At 38.4% G+C, this 15,152-nt stretch overlaps 1 protein-coding gene across 2 annotated transcripts in view; it reads right to left on the minus strand.

Moving 5' to 3' along the window:
* Positions 1 to 15,152, minus strand: part of CHD8 (chromodomain helicase DNA binding protein 8) — a 63,364-nt gene that overhangs the window by 17,611 nt on the left and 30,601 nt on the right. For both annotated transcript variants that reach the window (XM_070426205.1, XM_070426197.1), the window contains exons 6-16: positions 11,967 to 12,149; positions 11,817 to 11,885; positions 11,066 to 11,121; positions 10,455 to 10,572; positions 8,896 to 8,979; positions 5,358 to 5,495; positions 4,003 to 4,124; positions 3,622 to 3,865; positions 2,507 to 2,683; positions 1,363 to 1,506; positions 860 to 1,115 (exon numbers count right to left, since the gene is read on the minus strand). In XM_070426205.1, the coding sequence (XP_070282306.1) occupies positions 860 to 1,115; positions 1,363 to 1,506; positions 2,507 to 2,683; positions 3,622 to 3,865; positions 4,003 to 4,124; positions 5,358 to 5,495; positions 8,896 to 8,979; positions 10,455 to 10,572; positions 11,066 to 11,121; positions 11,817 to 11,885; positions 11,967 to 12,149 (1,591 nt within the window). The remainder of the gene's footprint in view (positions 1 to 859; positions 1,116 to 1,362; positions 1,507 to 2,506; positions 2,684 to 3,621; positions 3,866 to 4,002; positions 4,125 to 5,357; positions 5,496 to 8,895; positions 8,980 to 10,454; positions 10,573 to 11,065; positions 11,122 to 11,816; positions 11,886 to 11,966; positions 12,150 to 15,152) is intronic.

Here is a 15,152-nt window from a genome sequence, read left to right on the forward strand (position 1 = left end):
GGTACTGCCCAGCTGGTGGTGTGCTCAGGTACTGAGCGTCAACCCATCAAGAGGTCGAGAGTTCGATTCCCTGTCCGGGCACATGCCTGGGCTGTGGACGGGATCCCCGGTAAGGGGCATGCAGGAGGCAGCCAATTGATGTTCTCTCTCATCGATGTTTCTCTCTCCCTTTTCCTTCCTCTCTCTCTAAAAACAAAAAAACACAATAAAAATGTTTTAAAAAAAGTGAAATCCAGACTGTTTGGCTCTAAAACCCACACTCTTTTTTTTTTTTTTTTTTTAAATATATTTTATTGATTTTTTACAGAGAGGAAGGGAGAGAGATAGAGAGTCAGAAACATCGATGAGAGAGAAACATCGATCAGCTGCCTCCTGCACATCCCCCACTGGGGATGTGCCCGCAACCCAGGTACATGCCCTTGACCGGAATCGAACCCGGGACCCTTCAGTCCGCAGGCCGATGCTCTATCCACTGAGCCAAACCGGCTTCGGCATAAAACCCACACTCTTTTAAAATATATTTTTATTGATTTCAGAGAGGGAGAGGGAGAGAGAGATAGAAACAACAATAATGATGAGAGAGAACCATTTATCGGCCGCCTCCCGCACGCCCCCCACTGGGGATCGAGCCCACAACCCAGACATGTGAAGTGCCCTTAATCAGAATCGAACCTGGGACCCATCAGTCCACAGGCTGACACTCTATCCACTGAGCCAAACCAGCCAGAGCTAAAACCCACACTCTTAAGTACTATGCTAAACTCAGTCTTGTCTTGCTCTCCATTTGAAGGGTATATCAGTTTTTCTTTAAAAAAAAAAAAAAAAAAGAATGGCAGGTATTTTCCAGAAATTTCCTCACCATTAATGAGATAGGGATGGTTGCAGCATTTGCGCAACTCCATCATTGTGTTGAGTAGATTAGGCATGTTAGTGTGACCTGCCCCTTTGGAAAGAAAGGAGAAATTTTTCTCCAAAATAGCCCGGTAGTATTTCTTCTGGATGTTGGTCAGCTCTACTTCAATAATAGTTTCCTGTTTGGGTGCCAGGTTTTTTTCAACATCCTCTTTCAGTCTTCTCAGCATCATTGGCTTGAGAATGGCCTGTAGCTTTTGAACCTGAAACAGAGAGAAATGAAATCACTAACATGAGGACATTCTCACAGTATGTGGAAACATTAAGAAATACAATGAGAGCTTTCCAGTATCTGAAAAATGTAGATTTTGGACAACGCTACACGATTTAGGCACAAATTTATACGAAGTTCGGAAAGATCCTTGATACCTATGGAAATAGATGCCTGTTTAGTACAAACTTTACCTTTTTTGTCTGAACTTAGCACCTCATCAGATACAGTCATCCTACCTGTTCCTCTGTCTTGAGATCCCCAAAATCCTTGAGGAATTCTGATTCCGAGGGGAACTGTGATGGTTCCAAGAAATGAAGCAAGCTAAACAGCTCCTCCACAGTATTTTGCAGTGGTGTTCCTGTGAGTAGTACTTTGTGTTCCTAGAAATGGAGAAAACAGAAGATTGAGAAGACTCAAAAATACAAAGGTCTTTTGGGATTTTCTCTCAAGCATATAACTTTAGCTTTACTTTCTTTATCTGTAAAATTATGGGAATGGAACAGATTACTCTCTTAACTTTTATTTCACTTGCTCCCTCTTTTGATAAACACAAAACATTTAAGAAAACCTTTGATATTACTCAACATTTTTGAATTAACTTAATTATTATGATTATAAACAGAGAAATATTCAGAATGGCCTTTTTTGCAATTACATATGCTTCTCCACACTCAACTCCTATATACTAATATGTCCTCTTTTAGGGAAGGTGTCGGATTAAATATAGCCATTAGTTCTTTGTAGTTCCTCCTATCAAGGTTCACCCCTTGAATCTGGGCTTGCCTGTGACTTGCTCTGAAAAAGAAAATGTAGCAGAGTAATATCGTGTTGAGTTTCAGAGTCTATACCTCAAAGGCATTGCAGCTTCTGCCTTTGCCCTCTTGGAATACTGCCCTGATGCTACCATTTAAAGAAGCAAAGTCTGGCCAACTGGAGGATAACAGGCCATTTGGAAGATGACCCAGGCACCCCACCCAACAACCAGCACTGACTGCTAGCTGCAGCTGCATTACTGACTCCAGGTAAGACCACCAAAAGAAATGGCCCAGCTGAGCTCAGCCCAACTTGCTGAGCCAGAGAATCATGAAAAATATAGTTACTGTTTTAAGCCACTAAGTTTTGGGGTATTTTGTTGTGCAGTATTAGGTATCTAATAATAGTATTCCACCTCTCTACTGGTTGAGAACCACTAACCCACAGTTGCCTTCCAATTCTAAAATTTTTATGACTTTAAGGTTACCATTCCCATAGACTAGACACCACCCAATATCAAGATCCTGTTCTTTTCTCTATTAAATTAGGAGTTTATTAATTCTACAGGAATTAAGGCTTATTTTAATTCCAGGTGTCTCTGCCCACAAGTCAGTGTGAGGAACTCACCAGGTCCATGTGCTTGAGACTATCAAGCAGCTTGCAATTACGGTTCTTTAGTCGATGGGCCTCATCAATGATAACACAGCGCCATTCAATCTCACGAAGCTCAGGACAGTCTGACAATATCATCTCAAAAGTGGTGATAAGGGCATCAAACTTGTATGCACCTGGGATGAGGCGCCCCTAAGCATGAAGGTTGTAAATCAGAAAAGTACCTAAATAAGGAGCTCTTTTGAAGTATACATTTTCTTTTCTATATTCAGGTAGGCTTAATAGGCAATAAAATTGCACCATCAGCCTCTTCAGCTGCTGTTTATCTTCCTGATAAATAGTGCCAAATCACCCAATGTGCCTATCATTCAACATATTCAGCTCCTTAGAAAAATAATAGGCCTTATGAATAAAGCTGGACATTTTCAACTCTGTAGTATACCTAGCTCATGTATCTCAGCCCTAGATCTTTTGGTGGTTAACATTGAAGTCCACACATGTTGAGTATTACTAAAACATACAAGATAAAACTAAAAATTAAAGTCACTAATATAGTATGTGATAATACTGGCTACTGTCTAAAAATGAACAGAAGAATAGAATCATCTCAATAAAATTAAGAGCAGAAAAATGTAACTTGAATAAATTTGGATTGGTAGAACTAAAAATCACAGTAATGATTTTTCTATAAAACAATTTGTAAAATCTGATGTTAAGACTAGATTATTCAAATTTTTATTTTCAGATTTACATAGAAGGAACTAATCTTCATGTAAATTTTAATAGACTTAAAAGAAAAAGAAAATGGCTTCTCACTAATGTATGGATCAAGGAATTAAAATGGCTAAATGAATTTCATTCTGGAAAATAATTTCTTGATGAAAACTCATCAATTCTGGTAAAATTCTATTTAAAATATATGTATTCATAAGTAAAGTCAGGACTTCCTCTGGTTCAAAATGTCCACTGGGTTAAAATAGCAAAGTCAAAATCATGCCCTGCACAATCTAGATTCAAATGCCTTAAATTAGAGCCTCAGCAAAGTCTCTTATTCATATGAAAAGCCTCTAAAATACCAGGCACCTTGCCCTACTCACTAAAGTGTAACATTTCCATGAACTACAACTCACCCGTGAATCTTTGCAGTACATTTCATATTGCTGAATCATCTGCCGGCTGGCCAGACTGCCATGGTACACAATAGTGTTCATCTCCGTCCATGTATTGAATTCTCGCTCCCAGTTAGTAATTGTGGACAGTGGGGCAATGACCAGGAAGGGACCATGGATGCCTACATTATATACCTCCTGCAAGAAGGCAATGGACTGAATAGTTTTGCCCAATCCCATCTCATCAGCCAGGATGCAATTCTGCCTGCAGATTTATCATGGAAAATGAAAAGCATGTCAAAAGATATCATCTTTTTAAAAGTGTGTAAAAAAAACCTGTTTAAACAGAAAAAAAACACACCCAAACTAAGCCTCCATCTATAGACCCATTCTTTTCTTTACCTGTTATACCAATTAAAGAGCAGCCAATTGACCCCTTCCAACTGATATTCCCGTAGCTGGTTTCTGTTTTTATACTCATGTGACAGCTCCAACTTCTTCCAGGCACTTGCCTGTGGACGATTCTTAAAAATAGAAAATTTGAATAAATGGGATGGAGACATTAACAAAATTATGCAAACTTACTAGGTAGTTCTAGTTGTTGAAGTCCATTAAAAATCACAATTCTTTGGATTAAAACATGTTAAATATATTCAAATTCATGAGTTCATAATGACACTTTTTAAAGAAGGAAAATCCCACTGGTCATCTTTGGAGGATGCTGATGAGAAGAAACTACTTCATTATTTGGAAAACAATGAAGTATTTATCCTCCTCTCCTATACCATCTGTACCTCAAGATAACCAAACAGTAAGTGAAACATATTTCTTTGTATAGAAGATTCTGGCTAATAAAATGTAGAATGATAGAATTAAAATATCATCATTTAAAAACCCTTAAAGAATGGATCTAGGCAATGATGCTAAATGGCTGATAATATCACAAAAGACAACCTAAAAGAACCACCTATAAGTAGATTTAGTGGCCTGCCTCCCCCATTTGGTGAAGCCTCTAGAATAGTGACATCAAATGGAACTACCTACAATGGTAAATGTTTTATTATTAGCCACATGTAACTATTGATTATTTGAAATGTGCCAAGTGGTTACTACAGTGGACAGCAGAGCTCTCAAATGTACTAATGTTAATGCATAGTGCTGCCCTACATGCAACCATTATGTGAAATACAAGGGACAGAGAACATGTTAAAAGGTTCCAAGGGGAATTGGCAAACTTCAGACTATGGAAAATCCTAGAGAACAAAGCGCCTGGTTTCTTCCAGAGAAAATGGCAAAGGAGGGAAAGGAAATCAAGAGAGACATATTAACTAATAATAATATATGGACCTTATTTATAGTTGAACTCAACTTAACAAAAATTAGAAGAGAAGCAGGGAAATATATATATATATAGTGACTGGTTATTTGATGATATTTAGGAATGGTTAAATTTTTTCAGGGATAATAATGGTATTACTTATCTTTAGGTATAAACAGTGAAATATTTGCAAATGAAATATAGAAATCTGGGATTTGCTTTAAAACAATCTGGGAAACAGGGAAGTGAGTGAGTAGAGATATAAATGAAACAAGATTGGCTATGTGTAATTATTAAAGTTGGGTGATGGGTATATTATTTTTTCAACTCTTTTGAAATTTTTCATAATAAGCTAAAACAATATAAACTTCTATAGGAGAAAAATTAAGCCATTGCCTATATGGACTTTATACTCTAGTCTAAATGCAAATGTACTTACCACCCTTTTGAGTTCTGGGTGCCTTGACTGGATGCGTTTAAATTCTCGAATCTTGCCCTCATCAACATCCTCTTTCAGCTCCCATGTACTATCCTCATAGGGCAGAGAGCACCATTTCACCAGGTAGTAAATTACAGGCTAGAAGAGAAGAAGCCAAAGCCTTTATACACTGATTCTCTGTTATCTGCTGTTGTAAAAAGATAAGAATTTGACTATAGAAGCAGATCACAAAATGTCAATACCTTAAAAAGATGCTGTAAAAGTCAGGCAGAAAATACATTCTCACCTGCTGATGGCTTTGATCATTCTTCCATACAATTTATTAGAATCTGTTTCTAAAACAGGTAAGTATAGTAGTTTCTAAAACAATAAGCACTGAAACATGCTGATCAACCAAGACAGGAGAAAAAAATCTATTTTGCTATATATTGTGTTGAAATTAGGTTGAAATTAAAAGATATGGCTCTATTCCATACTATTCTCCTGGCACTAAATTTGACACAGTAGTAGCCAAGCTACTTTTAGAAGCAGGAACAGCCTAAACCCATAGGAGCAAAGCAGGGTGAAATCAGTGGGCTTCTGAGCTCTTGCACCTCTCTGAGTGCAGATGCTACTTCAAAGAGCAGTCATACGATAGAAAAGAGATTGCCTTGAGAACTTCAGAAAGCTAGGACATAACTAGAGAGCTATCACGGAAGAGAGATAATAATGAAGAGGAAGAAGAAATGCTGAAGCTCCAACTACAGTATTATGCTTTATATATGCATTCCACTGCAAGGGAAGGGGCAGTGACCAATGGTAAGCGGCTCGTATCCTTGTGACTCACAATGATCACTTCTTAAATTGCATTTCCATTTTTGGCTTATATGAAGCAAGAAGGGCCTAGCATAATCAACAGAGGCCTCTAATTACCAATTTATGAAAACAGGCAGAAAGATATTTCCAGTCACAGAACAAGGATCCCTAGAGTTAATCTAGTTGCTCTTATACCTTTTTCTTTATTGTACTGACTCACGGGTCATTTTCTTTTCTTTTTTTTTAAATCCTCACCTGAGGATATTTTCCCATTGGTTTTGAGAGAGAATGGAAGGGAGAGAGAGACAGAGAGAGAAACATTGATGTAAGAGAGACATACCGATTGGTTGTCTTCACACATGCCTTAACCAGGACTGGGGATCAAGCCTGCAACCTAGGTACATGCCCTTGACTGCAATCGAACCCAGAACCCTTCAGTCCCCAGTCGACACTCTTTCTGCTGAGCCAAACTGGCTAGGGCTCACAGGTCATTTTATATGTAAAGCCACTTGTCCAGGTCACATATTTCCAACATCATAACTTACTTATCCATGGACTTTAATACTTATTGTAATACTAGAGGCCTGGAGCATGAAATTTGTGGATGGGTATGGTCCCTAGGCCTGGCCGGCGATCAGGGCCAATCGGTTGGGCGACTGGTGGAGTGATGGGGGATACCACTCGCACTTGCCTTGGCTGGCCTGGTGCTGCCCGCTCGCCGGCCCCACGAGGCGACTGGCAGGGCAACTGGGGGTCGGGGGGGCTTGCTTGCTCCCACCTTGGCTGGCCTGGTGCCACCCCCTGCCGCCGTCAGTTGGGGCCTATGGGCTGGGTGCAGCTCTGTGTTGAGCGTCTGCCCCCTGGTGGTCAGTGCACATCATAGCGACAGGTCATTCTGTCGTTTAGTCAATTTGCATATTAGGGTTTTATATAGGTAGATTTATTTCTACTATGAGGTAATGTAAAAAGGATGATAAATTAAAATGACTTTGGAGAGGAGAATAATGGGTACAAAGAATGCTATTATTCAATACTGGGAGCATAAATTACAGTACCAGCATATTAAAACATTTACATCTGTCATGCTCATCGCAACACATTACAAAGGCATGTAATCAAAAGCCAATTACTTTGGAAGGGTAAGTATAGTGGCAGAGAACAAGGCTGAGAAGGTCAACCTCCTGAAAAGCCTATATAATAAAGAGGTAATATGCAAATTGACCCTCACACCACAACACCGCCACAAGATGGTGGCACGCACAGCGGGGGTGAGGCTGGCAGCAGCTTCCACTGGGGTTCCCGTGGCCTCACGGGGGCACAGGAGTTCCGGTGGCTGCTTCATGCAGCTTCTGCTGGTGTTTCTGCAGTCCCACATGCATGCCACAGGGGTGGGACCAGGTGGCTGCTGCACACAGCTCGGATGCGGGGCATCGGGGTGGCACTCCAGGACTCGGGGGCTGTCCCGTGGCGGAGGAGGAAGGGGGGATAAGGGGAGGAGTCCCAGGTCTCGCGCGAAACCAGTCACTAGGATAGTAATAACTAACCTGTTTTGATAATTGGTCTGTTCCCACTCACCTCCTCAAAATAAAAAACAGTAACTCCCACTCCAACCCAAAAAAGCAGAATATATGTGATCCCAGAAATGCTTGTTATGATTTAAAGACATATGGAATTGTAATAGGCCTTAGATATCTATGGTCTACCTAAATGACCCTGAAGGCTTATAAAATAAACTTTGTATTTTATAGTGGGAAGACTCTGACTTTTAGGTTCTATAAGGATGAGCCCAGTTCACCACTCAGTACTGATAACTTACCAAGATTCTGTTGTTTTCTACTCATCTCTGTGTAACTAATAAATGTCAGATGTGATAAAAATTTTATGAAATATGGACCTACAAAGCCAAACCAACAACTACTACTTAAAGTGAAAAGAAAATGAAGTTATAAGGAAGTGGTTAGTCACAGCCTAAATAAGTTTAAAATAAATTAAATGAGAGAATGCTGAATTCAATGGTGGCTTAAATCTCTATGACTCTTTTTTGGAAAAATGAAAAAGGTGATTTATAAATCTATATTAGCAAGTGTTTTAGCATATTTAAAATCTGCTCCCCAATCTAAGAAAGCTTTAGTGCAGTGATTCCCAAATCAAGCTATACATGAGAACCCATTGGAGAACCAACTTAAAAATACAGATCACTGTATCCCATCTTAAACCTACCAAATATGAATCTGTGGAAGTGGGACTCCACCATCATTTTAAAGGGACAGATTCAAATGCAGTAGGTCTGTTTTAATAACAAATGAAAATGCATTTAACTGATGGTAAGCTCAGGAAATAAATAACTCTCTCAACAACACAGAAAAAGCTATTAGCCTGTACAAGTATCTTTAATTCATAAATTTAGATATCTGTGAAGTATCCTTCCCCCTGACCTCTCACCCACAGTGAATGTTGAGGGTCTCCCATATAAAATCTGAGAAAATGAGAACAAGGTTAATGAATACTTGTAAACATAGCTCCTAGTACTTAAAATGTATGTTTACTAGTAACTTTATGGAAATCTTTCCTTTTAGTCTCTCTCTTTACTCCCTTTCCTTCCCAATATCATTCTAAGAATCCCTCTGAAAAAATGTGAAATACCTTTTCCATCTAAGGGATTTTTCTGAAAAATAAACAAAGGACAAGCAGACCAGCAGAAATCTTTAAGAGGCCTTTCACGTTCCTCCATGACCCAACTTACCTCCCCATTGTCCTTATCAATACTGTGAGATTCATCCAATATCCTGTCTACCTCTACGTAGTCTGGATTGAAGGGCTCTTCATCCTAGAGAAGTTAGGAAACCCAACAATAAGATCAAAAGGAAGTTCCACATTTTCATATCAAATCTTATAAACCTACCTGTGTCTGCATACATCTTCTTGCCTATTACCAATAAAGTGTCTTTTCTCCCTAACACAGGCCATTCTCTCCATATATGCTTTGGTTTAATCCCTTCTCAACTTTTTAGGAATCTCTCTCTACTGTATCATTCCCATAAACACACAAATATGTTCTATTTGACAGCTTAAAAAGACTTCTTTTGACTCCACATCCCCCTGCACCTATTTTTCTGTTCTCCTTCCTTCTTGAACTTTCTAAGAATTCTAAATACATGGTATCTCCATTTCATCACCTCCTTCTTTATTTCCTAGCACTTACCACAACTTGAGTTATTTTTTAATCTCCCTCCCCAGACAGTGAGGTACATGCAAACACAGACCTTGCCTGGTTTGTCTACCATAGTGAATAGCACATAATAAATGATGAATAAATGAATGACTAATCTGATTAAACGCCTACCTATAAAAGGCAGATTTAAATGGCATCTGAGTTAGTAGAGCTCGGTTCAATGGTCACAAACTGTACATCTAACACCAGCTGGAATGGGATTAGCTCCATTGTACATTTCACAAATTAGGCTTTAAAAGAACATGGATGAAAAACGCAACCCAATTATTATTATTTTCATGTAAAAAGAAATTATAAAGCCTGCATGGTCCTACTTGCCCTAGGTAATGTGGAAAATAATTCATTTATGGGCAAACCTGGTGGTATAAAGTTAACTTCATCAGACATATTCAGTCAGAACTGTTTTTTAGCTGAAGCTACACATTATTTCGTCTCTCAATCTTTTTTTTACTGGACCTTATCCCCTTTACCTCTCAGAAGCTTTGGGAAAAATAATTCTTTCTCTCAAGGCACTTAGTACTCTATATAACTATATAAAGATGAAAAATCCCAGTTTGGCAAAGGGATATGTACAAAAACTTTCAAAGCAAAACGGAGAGCTAAATATGGCTAAAGAGACCCTTACGCATGCTCCAGTGTTTAGCAGTAACACTATACATGGGAAATTAAAGTTCCTTTATCACTATTTCTAGTTATACTGGATAAGAAAAGTGAGAAAATAAATGCAGTCTCTTAACGATATGGTTGCTTACTGCTACCGATACCATCAACTGCCGAAGACCGGCATTATAGATATAAGAATGCCTCAAGTAGACCAGGGGCGGTTTATCATCCGTGTTGAAAATACTTCATGACTACTGAGCAAGTCAATATTAAAATACCCTATAATTAGAAGACCATATTTAGACCTGGCCAAACTCTGCATGGGAAAATTAAGGAAAGTTCAAAATCCAATGCATATACTCATGTATACAAAGCAACTGTAAGTCTTTTAAAGAACCAGTCAAAGCTGATAACCCCAGTAATTTATGTTTCTATAAAATAAGTAGGCAATACCTATTCCTAATTACCTCATGGAAGAAGTGTCTCATCTGAGCCATTTTGGTTTTGAAGCGCTTTAGTTTTTGATGGATCCTCTTATCTTTCTCTAGTTGGGAAATGGTAGCCCATTCACAGTGCAGATAGGAACTGAAAGGGATGGAAATAGTCAATCATCGTGCAAGAAAGGGGAACTGACAGGCTGTTTTTTGAGATTTGGGGATTAGCAAGAAGCAGACATAATGACTACAAGCTTAAATCAGAGATATGCTCTTAAACTTGCATTTGCAGAACACAAACCACCTGGTCTGGAGCGGGCTTAAAAGTTCCCATTTCTAACAAGCACCCAAATGATGCTAATTCTGCTGATCCATGGATTACACTTTGAGTATCAAGGTCTTAATGTTAGAATAAGGTATAGAGGATCAGAAACCACCCTCATCCCACCTTCCTGCCGGGAAACCGTAAGAGTCATGTCAATTCCTAAACTTCTCTCTGAATAGCCACTTTTCCTCACTAAAAATAATTTGGGCTAGGAGACTATAAAAAAGAGACACATTCCCACCCAGGATAGACTATACAGGAGAACTTTTTACAACCCTGTGGAGTTTGGGGTAAAAAGCTTTTTGCAAAGATCACATACTAGTTCTTATACTTGACAAAGAATTCTTCAGCTTCAGTATATTGTCCAGAAGGAAGCTGAGAAGAAAAAATTTACAGTTATTAAGACTTGGTTAAAGAAAGAACCTTTAATTTTAAACATACATGGTAGAACTTCCTATCAATGCTCCCAGAATATATTATTGACTGAGGGATTAAAAAATTAACCTGGTACTTCAATACTAAAGGCGTGATAGGAAAAAATAAGCCTTTACCCATTATAAACAGAGAAGCAAAAGAAGAGGCAATAAGACAGTTCCTATTTTCGAACTAACATTCCTCAATCATCTCTTGTAACAACACTGTAGCAATTATCCTGACATCCAAAGGTGCTCATTAAATAAAGCCTGTGAATGTAGTACTGTTGACAGATAGAGGCTTCCATATGGGATAACATAGATTTGGAGAGTATCATGCAAAGCGAAATAAGTCAGATAGAAAAGGGCAAGATCCTCATATGTGGGATATGAAATAGAAAGCAACAAATAAATTCATAGACACAGACAACAGTATGGTAGTTACCAGAAGAGAAGGGCATAGGGAGAGGTTGAAGAGGGTGAAGTGGGTCAAGTATATAGAGATAGAAGGAGACTAGACTTTGGGTGTTGAGCATATAATACAATGTATGGATGATGCAATATACAGATTATAGAACGGTACACCTGAAATTTATACATTGTTATAACCCAATAAACTTAATTACAAAAAAAAAAAAAAGAAGATAGAGGCCTCACCTCCTTCTTCACAATCCGCATAGAAAGCACTTTGTCCACAATGGCTGCATCTTCTTCACTGGGATTCTCCTGTAGCAGAAGGTGCAGTCAATAGAGAGTGTGAGCAAGCACCAAGACAAACCTGACACACCGCTTAAGTAGACAGCTTACCACAAAGAACTGCATGGAAGGCAAAGTCTCGCCATCTGGTTCCTGCACTGGTTCAGGAAGGATAGGCTCAGTTTTTATTGGACCAGTTACATCTACTTCTTCTTCTTCTTCATCATCTGTGATCTTTATATCCAGATCCTCTGTATATTTTTTTCGCTTAACTTGACGGTTTGAGCGTCTCTTCTATAAAGGCAAAAATTATTAAATTACCTTTAAAATGATTTGCCCATTGTCATACTTAGATTTGACTTCAAAATCCCATGAAAAAAATCAAACCAAAGGAAGATAAAAAGCTTATTTGTCAAACCATGAATTTTGTTCTGTGTACTGAATATAGTATAATATTTTGCTGAATTGCTTTATCGAAGAACCAGAATCAAAGTGAAAGAAACCTGGGAATTACTGGCAAAATGCTTTGGGAAATGAAACAGGACTCTTAGTCTGCAGGGTATAATGTACTTCATGCCAGGAACAACCCTGATGTGCAACGATACAAAAGGAATATCTTGTTTCTTAGTTTTAATTTTAAAGTGTTTTTGTTTTATTAAATAGAATCATATGTATTGTTCTTCTGTTTATTTTTCTAGTTAACAATGTTTCTTAGATGTGTTCTCCATATCAATATATTTTAGATTGACCATATTCTTTCAAGTGGTTGATAAAAAAAATTTTAAAAATATTTTTTATTGATTTCAGAGAGAAAGGGAGAGGGAGAGAGAGAAACATCAATGATGAGGAAGAATCATTGATCAGCTGCCTCCTGCATGCTCCCCACTGGGGATCAAGCCCACAAACCAGGTATGTGCCCTGACCGGAAACTGAACTGTGACCTCCTGGTTTATAGGTTGATGTTCAACCACTGAGCCACGCCAGCCAGGAGATAAAAAAAAAATTTAAATTAAATAATTTAAGCAATTCTTGAAAGATCATGATAAAAAAAACAAACAAACAAAAAACTGGGAAAAATTGCTCTGGCTGGTTTTCTCAGTGGTTAGAGCATCAGCCCATGCAGAGGAGAGTTGTGGGTTTGATTCCCGGTGAAGGGCATGTACCTGGGTTGCAGACCTGATCCTCCCCTTAGTGAGGCACGTGTGGGAGGCAATCAATGTGCCTCTCTCACGGAGATAGATGTGTGTGTCGCTCTCTCTTCCCTCCTTCCATTGTACTCTAAAAATCAATGAAAAAAATATCCTCACTCCTTGGGTGAGAATTAAAAAAAGAAGAGCCCTGACGGTTTGGCTCAGTGGATAGAGCGTCGGCCTGCGGACTCAAGGGTCCCGGGTTTGATTCCAGTCAAGGGCATGTACCTGGGTTGCGGGCACATCCCCAGTGGGGAGTGTGCAGGAGGCAGCTGATCGATGTTTCTCTCTCATCGATGTTTCTAACTCCCTATCCCTCTCCCTTCCTCTCTGTAAAAAAAATCAATAAAAATATATTTTAAAAAAAAAAAGAAGAAGAAAAGGGGGCCCTAAGCTAGTTTGGCTCAATGGATAGAGCGTTGGCCTGAGGACTAAAGGGTTGTGGGTTCGATTCCAGTCAAGGGCACATACCTCGGTGGCAGGCTTGATCCACTGCCCTGATCTGGGCATGTGCGAAAGGCAACCAATTGATGTCTCTCTCACATCGAAGTTTTTCTCTCTTTCTCTCCCCCTCTCTTCCACTCTCTCTAAAAACCAATGGAAAAATATCCTGGGGTGAGGATTAACAACAAACAAACAATTAAATAAATGTGGAGAAATAAAAGTATTATTTTTAAATCATAATTCTATCACCTGAAAACACAAATGAATCAAATGAGTTACTATAAGCAGAACTTCTGAAATTGAGCAAACTTGCTTGGCATAAAATCAATTTTTTTTTTTTTTACTTTGGAGTTTTGGGATTTTATTTAACTGGGAAATAATAGGATCCAAAACTTTAAGATCTAAGTAAAACTAAACTTTTTTTTCCCCTTTATTGATTAAGGTATTACAAATGTGTCCTTATCCTTCCATTACCCCCCATCCCCCCAATCCTGCCCTCAACCTCATCCCCTGTTGTCTGCGTCCATTAATAGCATTCCTACATAGACACAACCAGAAAATATAATGAATCTATGAAAGAAAGATTATCTACAGGATAAAATTTAGCAAAAATACATAAAATCTATACGATGAAAACTTTAAAACATTATAGGAAGACACAGAGAAGACTTGAATAAATAGTAATACATACTATTCTGGAAAAAGAACACTTAATTCTCCCTAATATAAATTTGACAAAACAAGATTAATAAAATTTTTAATGAGACAAGTTGATTCTGAAATTCAAATGGAGAAATAAACATTTAAGAGTAAGCAGGAAAAATATGAAAAAGTAAATAAGGGGCCTTAGCACATATTAAGGACAATATAAAGCTATACTAATAACAAAGCTTGTTACCTTTCCAAGGAGAGATAAATAGGTTAATTAAGTAGTGCCCAAATTAGACTAAAATATTTATGTGGATTAAGAACATGATAAAAATAACACTTCTAATCAGTGAGGAAAAAGTAGATATTTTATAAATGGGATTGAAAACAAATGGCTAGCATCTAGGATGAAAGAAAAAAATTACAAAAGGATTGAAGATTTAATAGTAAAACAGAGACACATTTCTATATAATCCATTATAAACAAGGTTGAGACAAATAATAAAACTGATGCAGCCCAGCCAGTGTGGCTTGGTGGTTGACTGTCAATCTATGAACCGGAGGTCACAGTTCCCATTCCCAATCAGGGGACATACCCTGGTTGCAGGCTCCATCCCCAGTAAGGGGCATGTAGGAGGCAGCCAGTCAATGATCCTCTATCATCATTGATGTTTCTATATCTCCCTTTCCCTCCCTTTCTAAAATAAAAATATATATATTTAAAGAAAAAAACTGATGCAGAAAATACTACATGATACGTTTCCTAAGAATAAAGAATTTTTTTTATAGGGATCTCATTTTATTTTTTAAAGATTTTTAAGTTGATTCTTAGAGAGAAAGGGAGAGAGAGAGAAACATTGATGTGGGAGTGCAACATCGATCGGCTGCCTCCTGAATGCCCCCTATGGGGGATTGAGCCCACAATGAGGGCATGTGCCCTGACTGGGAATCAAACCAGCAACCCCATAGGTGCACAGGAATTCATACACTGTTAGTGAGAGTATACATGGGCATG

This window comes from Myotis yumanensis, unplaced genomic scaffold (genome assembly GCF_028538775.1).
Source record: "Myotis yumanensis isolate MYYU_CA2020_CCGP unplaced genomic scaffold, mMyoYum1.0.hap1 SCAF_1, whole genome shotgun sequence".
Classification (NCBI taxonomy): Eukaryota; Metazoa; Chordata; class Mammalia; order Chiroptera; family Vespertilionidae; genus Myotis; species Myotis yumanensis.